The sequence below is a fragment of the Larus michahellis genome, chromosome 1 (genome assembly GCF_964199755.1).
Source record: "Larus michahellis chromosome 1, bLarMic1.1, whole genome shotgun sequence".
NCBI classification, from domain to species: domain Eukaryota; kingdom Metazoa; phylum Chordata; class Aves; order Charadriiformes; family Laridae; genus Larus; species Larus michahellis.
Genome location: NC_133896.1, coordinates 214,820,775 through 214,838,750, shown reverse-complemented (window position 1 = coordinate 214,838,750; position 17,976 = coordinate 214,820,775). Strand labels below are relative to the sequence as shown.

General features: G+C 52.0%; 3 protein-coding genes across 9 annotated transcripts in view; 1 reads left to right on the top strand and 2 right to left on the bottom strand.

Moving 5' to 3' along the window:
• Window positions 1–637, bottom strand: part of RAB6A (RAB6A, member RAS oncogene family) — a 70,634-nt gene extending 69,997 nt beyond the window's left edge. Inside the window, exon 1 of one of the 3 annotated variants that reach the window (XM_074572267.1) lies at window positions 276–637. In XM_074572267.1, the coding sequence (XP_074428368.1) occupies window positions 276–345 (70 nt within the window). In that variant the 5' untranslated portion in view covers window positions 346–637. The remainder of the gene's footprint in view (window positions 1–275) is intronic. The other 2 variants (XM_074572268.1, XM_074572269.1) reach the window with 2 other exon arrangements.
• Window positions 638–5,923: 5,286 nt separating this feature from the next.
• Window positions 5,924–14,656, top strand: MRPL48 (mitochondrial ribosomal protein L48). Its single transcript, XM_074572239.1, has 8 exons — window positions 5,924–6,150; window positions 7,816–7,868; window positions 8,189–8,226; window positions 9,202–9,287; window positions 10,039–10,211; window positions 11,856–11,958; window positions 12,759–12,848; window positions 14,396–14,656. The coding sequence occupies exons 1-8, from the start codon at window positions 6,130–6,132 to the stop codon at window positions 14,468–14,470; spliced, it is 639 nt and encodes a 212-aa protein (XP_074428340.1). The 5' UTR covers window positions 5,924–6,129; the 3' UTR covers window positions 14,471–14,656.
• A 1,690-nt stretch (window positions 14,657–16,346) lies between these two features.
• COA4 (cytochrome c oxidase assembly factor 4 homolog) lies at window positions 16,347–17,933 on the bottom strand. 5 transcript variants are annotated; one of them, XM_074573010.1, is made up of 2 exons: window positions 17,868–17,933; window positions 16,347–16,807 (listed from the first exon to the last, which is right to left on the bottom strand). In XM_074573010.1, exon 2 carries the CDS (start codon window positions 16,793–16,795, stop codon window positions 16,526–16,528), a length of 270 nt encoding a protein of 89 aa, XP_074429111.1. In that variant the 5' UTR covers window positions 16,796–16,807; window positions 17,868–17,933; the 3' UTR covers window positions 16,347–16,525. The 5 variants fall into 5 exon arrangements, with proteins under 5 accessions (XP_074429111.1, XP_074429112.1, XP_074429116.1 ...); XM_074573011.1 differs by having other exon boundaries at window positions 16,347–16,855; window positions 17,868–17,902; XM_074573015.1 differs by lacking the exon at window positions 17,868–17,933 and adding an exon at window positions 17,747–17,857 and having other exon boundaries at window positions 16,347–16,855.
• Window positions 17,934–17,976: the final 43 nt, after the last annotated feature.

Below are 17,976 nucleotides of genomic sequence, written 5' to 3'. Positions count from 1 at the left end.
GCCCCTGCAAGGGGGAGGCAAACGCCCACAGGCAAACACCCCCCCCCACCCCCGAGGGCCCGCAGCTCCCCGCCCCACAGAAAGCGGCGGGGAAGGGGCGGGAGACCCCCTCTTCCCCTCATAACGTGGGGTGACGGCATAGTCGAGACACCCCCCCGAAGGTGAGGAGGAGAGGGATCCCCTCAGGATCCCCCCACAAGGGGGAAGGGAGGCGCCTGCCCCGTCGCCGCTGCCTGAGGGAGACCCGGACCGAGCCGGGCCGGGCGGTGACTCACCGCTCTGCTCGCCCAGGAACACCAGCTTGAATTTCCGCAGCGGATTGCCGAAGTCCCCGCCCGCCGACATGATGGAGGAGCCTCCGCCGCCGCCGCCCCGAGCTCGCTCCGCTCCCCGCGGCGGGACCCGCGACCGCTCTCGCTCGCTTCTTTCCGCACCCCCCCCGCCTTCCCGTGGGCGAAGGCGACGGGCAGGGGCGTGGGACCGAAACGCGGAGCCCCGGCGAGGCGCAGCCGGCTGGGTGAGGTGTCGGTGCCGCCGCCGCCGCTCCCCTCAGGGCCGGGCTCCTTCTCCCCCGCCCGCGCTCCCGGCGCCTCACACCGCGCCCGCGCGCTCCCGCTCCGCCCCGCGCACGCGCGCCACCCCCCCCCCCACACGTCGTGCTGCGTGCCCGGGAGCCCCGCCCACTCCCCCACGACGGGCCAATCACAGCGGCAGGGGCAGGGCGACACGGGAGAAGGCGGGGCTCGCCGCCCTCCGCCGCCGAGCTGGGGAGAGGGATGTTCACTCTGGAGCCTAACGATGGCTGTGGGGTTTCCTCGACGCGAAGTGAAATCCCGCTCGCTGAGATCACTGAGCTGCAAGGCGGGGGGGATCCCAAAGGTGTAAGGAACAAGCACAGTCCTTAAAACCAAAGGCCTAATCCTAAACTGATACGGACATTCAGAGAAGCATCTCCTGGGGACACTTGCTCCACGATGGCCCGAGAGGATCCCTGAGGGCAGGGTGACATTTCCCAAGGAGGGCAATGATTCCCACTGTCACCCGTTTAGGATGGCCGGGGCTGTCATTTGGCAACACCTCCATGTCCCCTCTCTGCCTGGCAGAGAGGCAAGAACCCTACCTAGGAGCCAGCTAAAATTAGCTTTAACTATTTTTTGCCCATTTCTCCCTATTTTTCCCAGCTTGCCTTCAAGGTTCAGGGGATGAGGAGGCTCCCAGCTGCATCCCAGTTTAAACCTGGGCTTCAGGATGTCTCTTGTCCACGCAGCCTTGCTCACTCCTCTCACACCCCGGTGCAATCCCACACCGATCAATACTCTCTTGCTTGAATTTGAAGACAAAATGTGATTTTGCAGGAGCGCTCACCCCCCTGGGCTTCTCGGGGCTTCAGCTGGTGCTGCCATCACCTGCTGGTCCCAGTAATATCTCGGCTGAAACCAGAACGTGCTCAATGACAAAGCCCTCCGGGGTCTGCAGCTCCTGCCCCATGGTTGTATTCATGTCGACGTTGGTGCAAATCTCTTGCGATCCACTCAACGAGGTCCAACTAATGCTCCAGGAGGTATTTTCCACGTGGAAATGGGTAAGTTTTTCACCATTTTCCCATGTGGGAGATTGTTCCAGACCCTCCCTGTACTGATGGTCAGGGAATGGCATCCACTGCTCGTTTAGTCCCCCCCCAAATGTAGTTGCTGCAGTGAGTTTTGTTCTCTTGTGCCCTCTTGTATCTCAACACCTTCGTTGCCATGGCCTGAGTGCGACATCTCAGCACCACATCTCTTCCGCTAAGGGGACACCACGCCCCAAATCCTTCTCCTCTGAAAAAAATCATGGACTGAAACATTATTCCATTTCCACGTGACCCGCTGTCCCGGATTTATAAATGGTCCATGTAGCCAAAGGGGGCACAGGATTTGCTTGCAGGTACGTCACCTGCGGCCACGAATGTCCTTTGTTCGGTGTCTCCAGCTGCGGGCTCCGTGCTCCGTCTCTGCCTGGTAAATGGAAACACTCATTGAACCTTCCCGCTCCAGGGACCTTGTTCTCTGATACGAGTCTCACCCCTACCAAGCGCCCACAATCCAGGTGCAGAATGAGATGGCATTTTGAAAACCAAACAGTCCATCCTTTCTATTTTTATCATTTCATTTGTACTCCCTCAGTATGATTAACTGCTGCTCTGAGGTTTTTTGGTGTGGTTTTTTTTTTTTCCCAGGCCTTGAACTGCCAGTGAACTGAAAGAGAAAACGTGTCTTTAATAAGGTGATTAAATTTAAATAAGTGTTAATAAAGATATGAGCAGGAGCTTGCATTCAGCTTTGCACCCAGCATTTGGGAGCACTTCCCCTGTGCTTGTGGCACCGGTTGTGTGGCTCCTCTCCTACACCACGGGGAAAGGGAATCCAGCCTGGCAGAGACCTGACTTAAATAATTTCTACCTCATTTTAAATTTAAAATATATATATTTTAAATATATATATTGTCCTTGTTTACCTGTCAGTATGGATTCAGGGATCTTTCCCGCTGATTCCAAGGAAAACGAGGGCTCTCTACCAGGGAGAAGTCTTGACTGTTAGTAACGATTATTTTTATCACAAAAGCCCTGCTCAGGCTCAGCATCTCTTCGCGCTGGGCAAAGAAAACACTTCTTCGTTGCCGCCAAAGAGGTTTCAGCCCCAGGGGCTGGCAGGGGACATGGATGAGGCTTTTGAGATAACGCGACTGAGGGATTCTTCTTCTGCTTCCACTCGCTGAAGCCCAGGGAGATCGTCCCACAGACTCCCGCAGATCTTAGGCGCAGTCCTAAGAAGCACTGCAGAAGGTAGAAGAGGAGACACGCTTATCAGAGGGCTTCTTCCAGGGTACATTTAAAGGCTTTTTGATCGTGTTTGTAATTGGACAAGTCTAAAAAGAAACAGAGGCTTTCAGGCACTGGATCTCAACTCTCCTAGGACAGCTTTGCTCCTCCAGGCAGCGCGATAGATTGAGAAGGGGCAGGGAGCCTGGAGCAGCCTCCTGCGTAGGTGGGAAACCAGCATTACCTCTGCCAGCACCTCTACTGCGCGCCATGCTGGGTCATTGACAGGGCACAGCCAGGTACATGACAGGGAGGGAAGTCTGCAGCAAAGCAGAAGAAGAAGCAGAAGAGGAAATAACCCCTCCAGCAAGGCCTGGCCCTCTCAGCAGCTGGGGAAACCTCGAGAGGAAGAGAGCTCCCTGGGTTGTTTTAGCACAGTACACAAAAGGAGCAGTCTGGGCTTCTGCAGCTGAGGGGGAAAGCAGCAAAGCAACACTTTTGCTTCTTTTTCTAAATGTCACAAAAAGGCAGGCTGTGCTCCGGCAAACAGGGATTCGGGTACCTGGCTGTGAAACGATTCATTAGTCAAAGAAAGGCATGGCGAGGACTGGCGGCTGGGAGCTGAAGGCGAGGCACGTTCAAATTGGAAAGAAGGTCCACGTTTTTTAACAGGGAGGGTGCTCAGCCGCCAGAACAGGCTGCCAAGAGCAGCGCTATCTTTGTATCCAGGGAAAATCAAGAGCAGGAGCCTTTATGAGAAAGATGCTTTCATCGAAACAGGAGTGATCTGCTTCCATACAGCTGTAAATCAGCGGAAATCTATAGGCTGCAATGTGCAGGAGACTGAATTACATGATTTAACAGTCCCTTTTAGCCTTAAAATGTTTCCGTCTATGATAGATGCTGGAAAAACTGCAGTGAAGAGATGGGCTCGTTTTTCACCGAGACGTGCAGGACAATGATGGTCACTGGGAGAGGGGTTCCTGCAGTATGTTTAGCAGTGACTGCTGTACCCCCAGACTCAGTCTGGGTCGACACTCCCTCCTCAGCCGCATTTTGTGGGTGGCCAAAAAATGAGTCCCCATGAGGGGCAGAGGGAATGAGGGGGTGTACCTCCCCTCCATGAGCACGCGGAGTTTGAGGTCGTGGAACAAGAGGTCGTCATGAGCATGACCTGCTCTTAATTGCAGTGCCTGTCACGGCCTCCCCCCACAAATGCAGGACCAGCCAGTCCCCCTGGAGTCACAGCAGGCTCTCCTCAAGCGCAGCATTTCCTCCAGGGCTTCAAATTTTATAGGAGGAGAAGCCCAGCTTTCCTGGAAGGGAAGTGCTGGTCTTAACCCAGCTCAGACTCCCACAGTGCTCCTTGCTCAGAGCACCCTGCGGTTAGCTAACAAGCGTCATTGCCAGGGTGGCCCTGCCTGGGGCTCCCGAGGCGAGATCAAAGGGCAGTACAACATCCGTTCCACACAAGCAGTTTTGTAGTGTCCGGGGATCACCAGGAAAACACAGCTCAGAGCTGGGAGCCCGTGTCCTTGCAAAGCGCGGAGGAGAGAGCAAAGGTGGCGCAGATCGCTTCTGCTTCTTCCATATGCTGAGCATGGCACAGAGCCAGCCCAGGCTATGCTTTCAGGCAAATGTCCTCCTCTCACGTTCCTTCTCTCTGCTCCAAGCACCAGATCACAATGGGGATGAACATCTGGGGTGTCAGGTGTGTGTCGGGAGCTCCAGGCAATCAGAAATGCAGGACAGGGCCTGGCAGGGTAGATCACGGAGCAGGAATCAAATGCACGGGCCTGGTCTGCAGCGGAGGAGACTTGCCACATCGATGAGTGCAGATGAACTAGAAAGTCCATCATGAGCCCTGACAGCTCCAGCCAAAAGCAATCGGAGCAGCCATCAGTCAGCAGGGCTGGAAATTTTGACCCAAAATCAAGCTGCCAGGCAGCTGCTGCCCAGGATGGAGAACTCTTAAGATGGGCGTTCAGGGAAGCAGGCAGGTAGTGTCTGCCAGACAAAAAGAGGGAAATTGGGGCCAGGTAGGAAAGAAGGTAGTGGGGAAGAGTCTAGGTGAAATGAAGGTTTGTGTTGGAGATAGCATGGTAAAGAAGAGGAAGGTGGAAAAGACAGGCGGGGGCTGTTTGCAAAGGGATCGGTTTCCCCGAGTTGACGCCAGATTGCCAGGTTTGGGGGGCACAGGGCCATGCAGCGCCCATCTCTTCCTACCCCGGTCTGCCAGGCGAAGTCCTTGCCCACTTCCACTCCCACTGGGAAACACACACTGCAAATCAAGGACATCCCTGTCAGTCCACCCTTCCTACAGTAGTCTTCCCACTTAAAATGTTTTAGGGAAGTGCCTCCAGACAGCAGCTGGGATCAAAGCGCTGGCAGTACGGCAGGATTCACTCTGTCCTCACAGGCAGCAGCCGGCTTCTGAAAGAAGTTTGTTTTTGCTTCCCCCACAAGCCGAAAGCGTGCCTGCCCTGGGGCCTGAACACCTCGTGCCTTCACGTTCAAGGCCTGTGGTGGCCTGCCAGCACAGACGCAACCAACCCTGGACCATTATATGCTATTGACTTACAGGGTAAGGTCCAACCCTGCCTCAGCAACTGCAAAAAAACCCCCAACCTTTGCAGTGCTTGTGCCAGCTGGGAGAGCCAAACCAGACGGGTTTAGTACCAAATCCTCTGGCCCTGCTTCAGGCCTACGTGCCCCCACATCCCACAGGCCCCATAGGGCCTGTCTCCAGGCCAAAGCAGAGGCCTGCTGAGCCCCCGCTGGGTCCCTGCCTCGATCCAACAGCCAGCGGGGATAATGTGTGCTGTCTGAGGGCTCACGAACGCAGATCACCCCGCCCTGAAACCTGCTCGGCTCTACGCCGCCCGCCCTGCCGGGCCCCGGGCGCCCTCCATCCCCTCTCCCCCCTCACAGCGCTCCGGCACCGCGCTGACATGGCCGCCACAGGGCGGGGGCTGGGCGGGACACACTCAAGATGGCCGCCGCGCCAGGCTGAGGCGGGGCCGTACAGGCGGTGCTTCCAAGCGGGCCACACCCAACATGGCCGCTGCGCCGCGCTGCTCCGCGCCTGGACGGACGCGGCGGAAGGCCAATCAGGGTGCGAGGAGCGGGCTGGAGGGCGGGCCGCGGAGAGCTTGGCGTGCATTGGGTGTCCGCCATTACTGCTCCCCTCACCGGACCCTCCTTCAGGAGACCTGGCCTCTACGAGCAGCTGAGGGGCATTGTCCAAAAATCGTCGTTATCCCCCGGTGTGCGGAACGCGGGGTGGGAGGGACGCTTTGAGCGACGGATGCAGCTCTGTCCTAGGCGGCGGGATGAGCGCGGCGCTGCCGAAGGTACCGGCGGGCCGCGACACCGGGCCCGGTACCAGGGTGTGAGGACACACACACACAGGCCCGGCCCCGGGGGAGGGGCAGGCCTGGGAATGGGGACAGGAGGGACAGGCCCAGACCTGGTAGTGGGGAGTCTGGGGGGTGACAGGCCCTAGCCGGCGGCTAGATTGGGGGGGTGTGTGCGGGTGTGTGTGTACACTGACAGTCCAGAAACACCCCCGCAGCCTGGGCTGCATCCCCAGCAGCGTGGGCAGCAGGGCGAGGGGGGGATTCTGCCCCTCTGCTCCGCTCGGGGGAGACCCCCCTGCAGTGCTGCCTCCAGCTCTGGGGCCTCAGCACAGGAGAGACACGGAGCTGCTGGAGCGGGGCCAGAGGAGGCCCCGGAGATGCTGGGAGGGCTGGAGCCCCTCTGCTGGGAGGACAGGCTGAGAGAGTTGTGGGGGTTCAGCCTGGAGAAGAGAAGGCTCCACGGAGACCTTGGAGCCCCTTCCAGTCCCTCAAGGGGCTCCAGGAAAGCTGGGGAGGGACTCTGGATGAGGGAGTGGAGCCATGGGACGAGGGGGAAGGGGTTTCCACTGCAAGAGGGGAAGATTGAGCTGAGATCTGAGGCAGAAATTCTTGGCTGTGAGGGCAGTGAGCCCCTGGCCCAGGTTGCCCAGAGAGGTGGGAGATGCCCCATCCCTGGAGGGGTTCAAGGCCAGGTTGGCCGGGGCTTGGAGCAAGCTGGGCTGGTGGGAGGTGTCCCTGCCCAGGGCAGGCGGTGGCACTGGATGATCTTTCAGGTCCCTTCCAGCCCAAACCATTTGATGATTCTGCAGCCCTGAGTTAGTGCCCTGGGTCGCCTCCCCTGCTGTACCTGCGGCGGGGACCCCCATACAACCCTCCTCAGGCACCCAGGGATCACCCCAGTGACACAGGGTGAATTACAGCCCCTGGCCCTGTCCTGTCCTGGGTCTTCCTGTTCCTCTGGTCACTCTTTGGGGACATTGATAATTATCCCCCCAGCTGACATGATGCAGCTCCTGCCTGCTGGGGTTGTGGTGACAGCAAAGCTCTTTGCTTGATGCTGCTCTCGTCATGTATGAACTGTGTTTCCCTCCATCCACATGGAGCTGGAACAAGAACAAGGGTTGTTTATGTGGCTGTTTTAACCTGGAGGCAGTGGGATGGTGTGAGGGATCGGAGAATCACCGGCCATGTGAAAGCAGCAAGGCTGTGTCTTTGGAAATCATAGAATCGTAGAATGGTTTGGGTTGGAAGGGACCTTAAAGCTCATCCAGTTCTAACCCTCCTGCCCTGAGCAAGGACATCTCCCACTAGACCAGGTTGTTCAGAGCCCCATCCAGCCTGGCCTTGAACACTTTTAATAATGGGGCATCCACAACTTCTCTGGGTAACCTGTAAATGAGGATCCTGAAAAAAAGCAAGGGGGTGCAAGAAAAGGTTACAGCAATCATCATCTTCCTACTCCTTCATCCCTTTCCCTTGTGTTGCGTTGGTATTCTGGCAAGTGACAGTGGCTGGAGGCTGTGGAGAGATTGAGGGGGTTATCGGTACATTCAGAAGGTCTCAGGTGTTGTTTTGGTGGCTGTATTCTGGCAAGCGCTGGTGAAAACTCACCGATGTCTGCCATACTGTTTGCATTTTGATTGTGGTGGCTCATTGCAGGTGCTATGCTTGAAGAAGGGATGGTTGCTAACACAGGTGTTTGCGCTTAGCAGGTGAGTTGTCTGAAATCAAACTCAGTAAGTAAAACACAGTATAAAGCATTAAAAACATTCGGTCACTTCTTCTGATAGTGTCAGAAAAAGTACTTTTTGCCAAGGAAAGTCTTTGAATTGTGGGGGGAAGACTTTCAGCTGATGTCTGGGAGCTGAAAGGCTGTAGGATGTGAAGAAGAGAAAGCCTTTTTGCTAATGGGATCTATCTGTGTCTGAGGGACTTGGGGTGTGAGCCTTTGTTCAAGGAGATTGACCAGATATGTTGTGTTTCCACAGGTGGGTAAAAGCAGAGCTTTTAACAATTATCTTGTTTCCTACAGAGCAGCCGCACCCAGAGAAAGCCATCTATGTGCTGCGGGTAAGGCCTCTTATTAATCCAATGCAAGACAAAACTTCATTTACCCCAAATAAATCTTACCCATTTCAGCATTTGTCTCCTTTTTTATTTTTTTTTAGTGAATTTTGAGCTTGTTAAATAACCTGAGCAAGTGCTCTTCCACTTCCATATATTTTTCCTAACGGTTTCCTTTGTTTCTGTGTTCTTGGCCAAGCAGGTGCTCTTAGTCATGATGTTACACTGTGGAATGACACCAGCCAGATGCATTTGCTATATTAATGTCCAGGAACTGACTTACACCCCCGTGAGGTCCCATTTTAACGTTTAGTTAGCTGGTGGAGTCTGCTGACACAATTTAAAATAGAATTTGATTTTGATGTGGAGGCAAAGTGTAACTGAGTGGCTTAGATCCTTGGTGTTCGCTTTCTTTTTGCTGTTCTGAGCTTCGTTTATTAAAACGAGGGTTATTGAGGGTTTCATTTTACCCTGGAGAAGGAAGTATAAATAAAAGCCGATACCGTTTTGATTTGGCTTCCTAGCACATGAATATTTGAACAGGGCTGGATTTAAAATTAAGTGAGGCTCAGATCCATCATAGTAGCATCACTGCTGTCGCATAAGAGGAGACAGATGTAACATTTCATCAGTATCCTCACCAGCCACTGGTGCTGACAAGTCTGTCTTTTTTTTTTTTGTTTGTTTGTTTGCCTGAGAAATCACCTGGGAAATGAGTCACTTTTAATCTCTTCCTCCTTTATTTGTTGCTTGCCGTAACCAACTGTGAATTGTAACAGGCTTGCTGTGATGCACAGGCTGCCTGCGTGGGGCATAGATCGGACGAAGCCTTAGCTTGCCTTTGCCTTCTGTCAAAGATCTGAGGACAAATTCTTGCCCCTGGTGTGGATTTTGGGCTCTCAAAGCACCTGTATATGTTTGTTAAAAGAAGGGCTGTCTGCCATTCAGCTGGAAATGTGTTTGCTCTGCTTTGATTTTCAGGTGATGTGCTCATGAGTTGCCACAGACACTACAAAGCCCGTCCTACGCATGGTATTGGGAGGTATAAATACCTGCTCCCAAAGGAGGTAGGCATAAGAACTCCCTTACTGTGCTTGCTTTTAGCTGACCCATCTTTTCACAGTCTGATTTAAATGTTGGTATTATTAATTCCGTGGTTGATGAATCATATTAAAAAGAAATAATGTAATTATTTACTTCTGCTTCTCTTGATAAAGAGTGTTATATCATGTGAAGTACCTACTCACAAGGCTGCATAAATACTTTCTTTTGTCCGGTACGTTCTTGTTCAAGTTAATGAGTAATCTCTTCCTGATGCTGAATTTAATATCCCAACTTCAAATTATTGCAGAGTATTATAAGCAGGTCTTATTTGCGTCTAAACTTTTTACATTCCCTGAAACTTGGAAAGACAACAATTTTTGTGGAAGGAGGGAACAATAACTCATCAAGACAGCTGCCTCAAAGGCAGGAACTGGAATAAAAAGCAGTTTGTTTTCTACTCCTTGGTTTCTCCTGGAAGAAATTAATCATGATACGCACGTATTTTCTGTGTGACTTCTGTGGTGCTGCCATCCAAGAACTGAACTGCTCAACTTGAGAACATCTGTTAAGATAATGTCATCCCAGTTTTGTAGTCGGGGAAAGTGAGCACAGATGGGCTGTGATATGTTCGACATAGTTCAGCAAACCTTTGTTAGAAGAGAGTACCTTAGCATGGTCTCCTGTGTGGGCAAGGGTTAATGTTTTTTTTTTATTTCCAGCTTTGTTCAAAACAGATATGCTTTCTGTTTCTTCTTTTTTTAAAAAAAAATACAGGGTCCAAAGAAGAAGAAGGATAAAGTACAGATGAAAGAGATAAATGCTGGGACCGAATATGAGTACGGAGATGTCAACATCCAGATGACTTCCTATGATATGTGTCTTGTGGAGCATTTTGCTCAGTACGTGCATAAACTCTGCAACCGACTCTCCATTAAAGTGAATGAAAGGTATGAGGAACACGGCTCCTTGTTTGTCATCCCTCGTAATCACATTGCGTTAGGCCGCATGAGGCTCATAGATGATGATACTTTGCAGACAAGGGTGCAATCTAATCTCACTGATAGATTCTCGCATGTAAATCCAAATCTTCTGTCATCTGCCTGGTGTTCTCTTTTTGTGTGTCTGTACTGTTTTGGATGCTCTATTCTTATAAGGAAGGCTGAAATGGAGTTGTTGAGGCACTGACTGAACAGATCTCAGGGAAAAAAAAAAAATAGCTGTTACTTTTTGTTCCTTTGAGAAGGCAGCTTAAGCCTGTGGGTGCTGAGCCCGGGAATGTAAGCTTAAGTATTGCTGACTTTTGCTGCTGTTTTTTCTTTACGGTGTTTCATCCAGGCTCTGCGCATATATTGTGCAATAAGCAAGTTATACTGATTATACAAACTAGAATGAGCTTGGGAAACCCCTGAAGCTTGTGGGAGAGCTGCCCTCCACTTTACTTTAGTAATAGAGGATGCTTCAGTTGCACACTAGATTTTCGAAGCAGGTGAACCCCTGACAGCAGCTTTGCTCATTTTAATGAGTCTGAGGAACATAATACAGCTCCTTGGTGCCTGCAGTGCACCCAAGGAGCTGTAGTCACTGGGAGAAGCACTGCGTTGCTGTAAGGAAGTAAATACACTTGATGGCGATTATCTGAAATGTCTATCTTTACCTCTGAGTATAAACATGGGTTCCTGCTTATGCCGATTAAACCTATCAACAATCATTTGCTTTATGTTCGTCCACTTTGCTGAACTGTCAGCTGTGGATCTGAAATCCTGTGCCCACAGATCAGCCGCTTGTAGCCTCTGTGATGTCTTTTGCACTAAACAGCACTAAAAATGGTGACACAGCGGTGACTGACAGGTGTTTGTTTTGAGCAGGATACCCAGCGACACTAAGAAATTACAATTCTGTCAGCAGCAATGAAAGAATTCACAGAAAAATCCCGCAGCCTGAGACTACTGATAGCACTTTCAGTGTAAAGCGTTAGTACCTTGTATCATACTTGTGCCCTCTGAGGTTGGACTTGGTGTGCAGAGTTCGATATGTACAGAAATAAATTATTTGCCCTTTAAGAGCAAAATTTGCAGGGTAAAACGTGGGCAGGAGGATGTAACCTGTAGTTATTGATGCTGTACAAATGGAGATGGGGAGGCCGAGGTCTCTGGAGTCACACTTACCAGAGAGCAGAATCTGATCAGTGCTTGATGGTGCTGTTGTTAAATTCAGAGGTGAAAATAATGTCTTTTGAGTGGTGTGTTGCAGCAGTGGCTTTAGCTTTGTTCCCGATGAACAGATTGCAAAATAAGTCAGAACTGTTGCTTTAACAACCATAAAGAAGTTAAAAGTTCTCTTCTCAGGCTGGTGTTTGTAGCTGAAACAGGTTTTTGCTGGCAGTAGTGCTGCAAGCTTCTCCGTTATCTCTTTCCAGTAAAACACTCGGCTTCTGCCAGTGCTTGATTTGCAAGATACGTTGTTTGCATAATTAATTTCTCATGAAAAGTTAATCTATTTCCACGTTCTCTGCTGCTGGAGGTTGATTCATTCCTGTAAAGTAGTGCAAATCTATCCTCCCTGTCTTAAGCGCTGACCTGTGGTTCCTACAGCTACGCGATGCCCACCAAAACCAACGAAGTGCTGTTCCTGGAAGAGCGAGGTTCCAAAATGCAGCTGGATGCAGTCCTTACTACCCATCAGAGGGTTGTCCAGGTATGAGCTGGCGTTTGCTGACAGCACTGCGGCTCTTGTGCAGCACATCCTATCTCAGGCTCTCAAAACCCCTTAACAAGTGGAGTTAAGTGCTTTGAACAAATGAAAGGCATAATTTTGGGCGTAAATTGAAGCACGAAGAAGTCTAATGAGGTTTCTTGGTAAAGGTTACTCATAAAGTAGAAGCAGAGGAGGGGTTCCTGGATTCTGTATTTCGGCCAGAAGGTTTACTATCTATTTTATGCAGAATATTTGATGGAAGGGGTAGAAAAATCATGTTCAAGGATGAATGCGTGGACAAACCTGATGAAATTTAAAAATACCGTTAGTATCAGGGTCAGCTTCAAAAGCGTACAACTGATCGAGGTAAATAGGTGCTTCTCCTAAGTGATTTTTTTTTTTTTCCTAGTTTATAGCGTGTTCCCTTGCTATATGCGCAGTCTCTGCTGCATTATATTTTAGACCCAGAAGTAGACTTTTTCCTCTGGAGAGAGCTGATGTGTGGTTAACGCTGGGGCTTGCAGGTTTGCCGTGGCAGCCTTTGTATTAGAGTCTCACCTAAATTAAGATCTTCACGCGTGGCTGAGTCTCCCTACATGCAGGAGACCATGCAGGCAGGGATGGGAAGCACAATATTTGTAGAGAAGAGCCAAAACAAGAGCTTTGGGCCGCTCTTCTCTAATGGAGTGGTTGACTGCCGCAGGCTCATACTGAAATGGACTCTTTCTGTGCCATTAGTATAAAGAGGCCATTTTGTATGGGGTGTCCTGCTCCTCCAGTGCTTCTATTTCTTCTTTCAGATCAGCGGTTTGAGTTCAACGTTTGCTCCGATACTCTTGGAAATTATTCAGAGTAATCAGCCTGAAGGGGTCCATCTGTTAGTGAAAGAGGTATGTTTAATTTTACCAGTACCTTTGCGTTTAGGAAGCAGATGTGCTGTGTGACTTGAATTTGCTTTGAAAATACAGACCCGGTCCTGAGACTACTGTCTACTCTAGACTTGCGGATACCTAGGATCTGCCAGAACTAAGCCCTCACTTGGTCTATGGAAATCCATTATCTCTTAATTCTTGATGAATGTTTAATTTTCCATTTAGCCTCCTGTAATTAGTACCACAGAAGGTACTTTCCTAGCCAATCCCATAGATCTGTAGGAGAGGGCAGGTTGCAAGTTGCTTTCCTTTGCTGCCGCAGGTTGCCTGCGACTCAGAAGGGAAAGCTTTCCTTCAGCAGTGCTTCACTGCCTCTTACCTAGGAATCGCCAGGAACTTAATGGAGCAGTCGGTAGCAAAACTGGGACTGGAAATCCAAATGCTGTGCCCTGTTTTGACGGAATTTGTTCTGGGAAAGGTTCAGCTTGTTTTTGGCAGAAAAGCCTGATAGTTTTCTCAGCACTGAGGACTTCAGGACAGAACTCCACTCGCTGGTGGACCAGGCATAAGGAGATATTTAAACTTCTGTCATTTTACATTCAGACAGAACAGTCCCAGGAAGCCCTATTTGTTCAGGGACAAAAGATTTTTGTGCCTTGAAAGGGAAGGCAATACAGTAAACTCAAATGTGAAAACACAGTTGGCTTCTTAAGTGGCCTTTGAAGAATGTTTAGTTATCTCCAGCTCTGCAAAACCAGAAGGAATACAGGAGGTGGTCTCTCGAGTCTAGTAATCTCCTCTGCTTTTGGTCACAGTCCCGTCTCTGCCTTAGGGCTGCCACTTATTTATTTATTTATTTTTAAATTTTGGCTGATGCCTTTGTCTCCAGAGGGAGAACTGTGACATTGTGCCATTTGCAAAGTCATTGCAGTCTGATGCAGGAAGCCCAGGGGAGAGACCCAAGCTGGCTTCACAAGACTGGCAGTGCAGAAGAGAGATTAAAGCTTTGGGATGCTCTTTCAAAGTTCTGCAGAAAGTGGCATGTCTCCTCGAGAAAAGAGATGCTTCGGTGATAGGCAGTGGCAGAATTTGAGGCGTCCGGTTGACTTCTTGAGCACAATGCAGTTGTGCTCACTCTTCCAAAAGCAGCGGAGGAGCCTACAAGGCTGAATTTTAGAGCCTGTGGGGTGACCAAGCGTGTCCATGGCTGCCATGCTCACTTGCTGCCAGAATCATAGAATCATCTAGGTTGGAAGGGACCTTTAAGATCAATCTTTTCTGCCCTCTGTGCTTTACCCCCGGCAGCTGCTCCTCTTGCAGGCTGAATGTAAGAGAGGAGGCTTAAAGCTCTGCCACCTGCTTCCAGGTTGAGCTGCCCGCGGGATCTCAGCCTGCAGTGACTGGGGCTTCCCACTCCCTGGGTTCAGTGGATGTTTAAGCCTTTTGTTTTTCCTCTCTTAATTGATTCTCTTTGGGAGAGAGTTTTGTCTTTCTCTTGATTTCAAAAAGTACTCAAGAGGCGATTCTGATTTGCTTGGGGTTTTTTTTCCCCCTTCCCTCCCCAGCACACAGAAGCTGACTTCAAGAGCCGATTAAAGTCTCGACCGGAACTTGAAGAGCTTCTAGCGCAGATGAACTGAGATGAAGAACGCTCCATCCATTTCAGAGCCGCCTCTGGAAGAGCGAGGCTTCTCCTTCTTGGCTACTTAAGCCTCCAGAAGGTGACTCCATGAGCACTGTAGTGATAACTTGCGGAACTGGAAGAAATTTCCACTGTTGTCAAGCAGCTTGTCTTAATAAAGACAAATACGTGTGTTTATATCCGATTTGTACGCTGAGTGAAGGGGCTTCACAATGAAATGAGGCTTTTCTCAGTTCTTTCCCCCCCCTTTTTTTTTTTCTCCTTTATGTTTTACTGTTGGTATACAAGGATTTCTGTGAGTTTTAGTCTGCAGAAATCTCTGCAAGTTACTAACGCTGTACTGCAACGCTCCCAGATGTTACTGATGTGGAAGTGACCACCCTGCTCCATTCTTCAGCTGGAGAAATGCATTGTTCTCGTAGAGCTGCTTAAATCGGAGCTTTGCCAACACGAATGGAGCCGCAGAGCCCTGGGAGGGTTGGGGATGATCATCCCCGAGCAGCTGAACAACCGCTGCTTGACAGAAAAAAGCCTCAGAGGGCAGAGGCGGGAAGGTTGGGGCTGTCAGGCAGAGTATGCAAAATTTCTCCTTAATTTCTGATTTGCCTTTCAAGCCAGAAAGGGTAAACTTTTGACTCCCCAAAGTCAATCTGCTTTTTGACTCCCCAAAGTCAATCTGCTTTTTGACTCCCCAAAGTCAATCTGCTTTTTGACTCCCCAAAGTCAATCTGCTTTTTGACTCCCCAAAGTCAATCTGCTTTTTGACTCCCCAAAGTCAATCTGCTTTTTGACTCCCCAAAGTCAATCTGCTTTTTGACTCCCCAAAGTCAATCTGCTTTTTACCCTTTTGGAAAGGGAGAAATTACTTGTGCCTCGCAAGGACAAATGCCTGAAGCACAAAGCGGTTTGGGGGATTTCCCAGGACGGCACCAGATGTTTTTCCCAGAACTGGTGCTTTTCTCGAGGGATGTGGGACCGAGGATGTCCCAAATTTGGCCGAGCTGCTCAGCTTCTTATCGCCATCCTGCAAAACCCAGAGCCCGTGGGAGCTGTGGATTTTAGGTGCACGTAGGGGTCAAACGGGTCACAGCACCTGGGTTTTTGCTCCCATCCTTCCTATTTCAAATTTTGAGATCGCACGCGGCTGTTTTTATTTAGGCTAGCTGACACAGTACTGATCACACCATCCTTTAAGGAGGTGCCTTAGAACCAAACTTAAGCCCTGGTTTGATGGATGCTTCTTTGCTGTTCCTGCCCAAAACCTGGTTTGTTTGGGATTTTTTCCCCTTTTCCTAAGCACCAGCCCTTAAAAAGAGGGAAAATAACACATAAGCACTCTTCCCCCAAACTGGGGCTGCTCAGGGGTTGCTGGATATTCACTCATGGGTCTTGTGCCAGTTGTGATTTTTGGCTGACAGCACCCAAACTCAGCCACTCGGCACCCCAAGCACCCACCTTCCTTGGAAACAGCCTGGAAAGTTCCGCCCCCCCTGCCAAAAGCCACGGGGCCCCTCCCTTTCCAACCCACAAGAAGCCATTTTATTTTCTTTTTCGTAGCTTATTTGCTAGGAAGTGGTGTTCAGAGCCTTTTTTTCTTCCCATCCCTAATCCCCTTGGGAGTTCCCAGGAGATAAATCCCCCCCTCCCAAATCCTGCCTGGTGGGACACAAGGTTATGGCTGCTGGGAAAAGCTTTGGGATGGCACAGGGAAGGACACGGAGTGGAAATCCGCAGTAGGGCTGTCGCACCCAGCTTGGGCGCTGTGAATGCTCCCAGTTTGGGACATTTTGGGCTGGAAATGCCCATCTCACCCCACAGCTGTCCCCTCTGAGCTCCCGGTTATTGACGATGGTGCAGACGGAGACAAGCAATTTGTCCAGGATAACAAACACCACCGGATTTAATTTCCCAACAATGTAGCATGGATTTACTGGCACATCTGTCCCCTTGTATGAAAAATAACATCAAAAAAGGGCCAAATGCCGCAGCTGCCCCGTTCCTGGGGTGCCGATGGTGGGCTGGCCGGGAGCCGGGGCAGGGAGGCCCGGTGATTTCAGTCCCCGGTGGGCGAGGGGTGGGCTTGGTGCGAGTCGGATGCCCGGTGCGGTTCCTTGGCACGCTGCCGCCGGGCCATGCACTCGCCGAAAGCCCGGACCTGGGGCTGGCAGTGCCGCCAGTCCTGCCGCGCTGCCATGCACTCCTGCAGCTCCCGGTGCTGTGCCATGCAGCCCGTCCGTGAGATCATGGCGTCCACCGGGTCCTCCTCATCCTCATCTTCCTCCAACGACCGACTACGGTTCCAGGTGTGTCCAGGCTTCGCCATCGCCCAGCCAGGCTGGGGCAGGACAGCGGGCGTCAGGGCACTGCCTTCCCCTCCAGAGCCCTGTATGGGTCACTGCCCCCTTTTTTGGGGCACCTCCCAGGGTGCCCGGCACCCCCCCATACCTCCATGGGTGCTCAGCACCTTCTGCACCCCCCTCCCACACCCCTATGGGTGCCCAGCATCCTCCATGCCCCCATGGGTACCCCCATACGCTCCATGCACCCCCAAGGAGGAGCTCAGCACCCCCTCCACATGTAGCCCCAACACCTCCATGGGTGCCCACAACCCCCCGTGCACCTTACCCCCACCCATGGGTGTGCAGCACCCACCGTGCACCTTACGCCCACCACCCCCAACCCAGAGCTGTCCCATCCCCGCTCCACCCCGTGAGTGCTCAGCATTTCCCCCACCCATGGGTGCCCAGCACCCTCCCCAACCCCTACCTGCCCCCCCCGCCCCCCCACGGGTGCTCAGCACCCCCATGCACACCCCATGGGTGCTCAGCACCTCCCCCATGCACCTTACCCCCACCCATGGGTGCCTACCACCCCCATGTAGCCCCCATGGATGTCCAGCACCTCCCCCATGCACCTTACCCCCACCTATGGGTGCCCAGCACCTCCACCATGCACCCTATCCCCCCCCCGGGTTGCCCAACACCTTCCCCCCCACACACCTGCCCACCCTCCCACTCCCCATGGGTGCTCAGAGCACCTCCTCCGTGCACCTTTCCCCCACCTATGGGTACCCACCACCCCCCACGCGTGCTCAACACCTTCCCCACACACCTTACTCCCCACCATGGGTGCCCACCACCCTCCCCAATGCCTACCTGCCCACCCCCCAAGCCCTATGGGTGCCCACCACCCCCACGCACACCCCCATGGGTGCCCAGCACCTCCCCCATGCACCCTATCTCCACCCAGGGGTGCCCAACACGCCCCCACGCACCCCCTCGGCTGCCCAGCACCCTCCATGCTCCTCCCATGGGTGCCCAGCGCCTCCCCCACGCTTCTCATTCGTACTCGCACCCTTCGTGCTCTCCCGATGCCATACGACCACCCCCCCGTACCTGCCCAGCAGCGCAGCGCGGCCCCTTTAAGGCTGGAGTCGGAAGAGGCACTGCCGGGGCGGGCGCGGGGCGTGGCGGCGGGAGCGCTCTCTCATTGGAAGACGTGCTT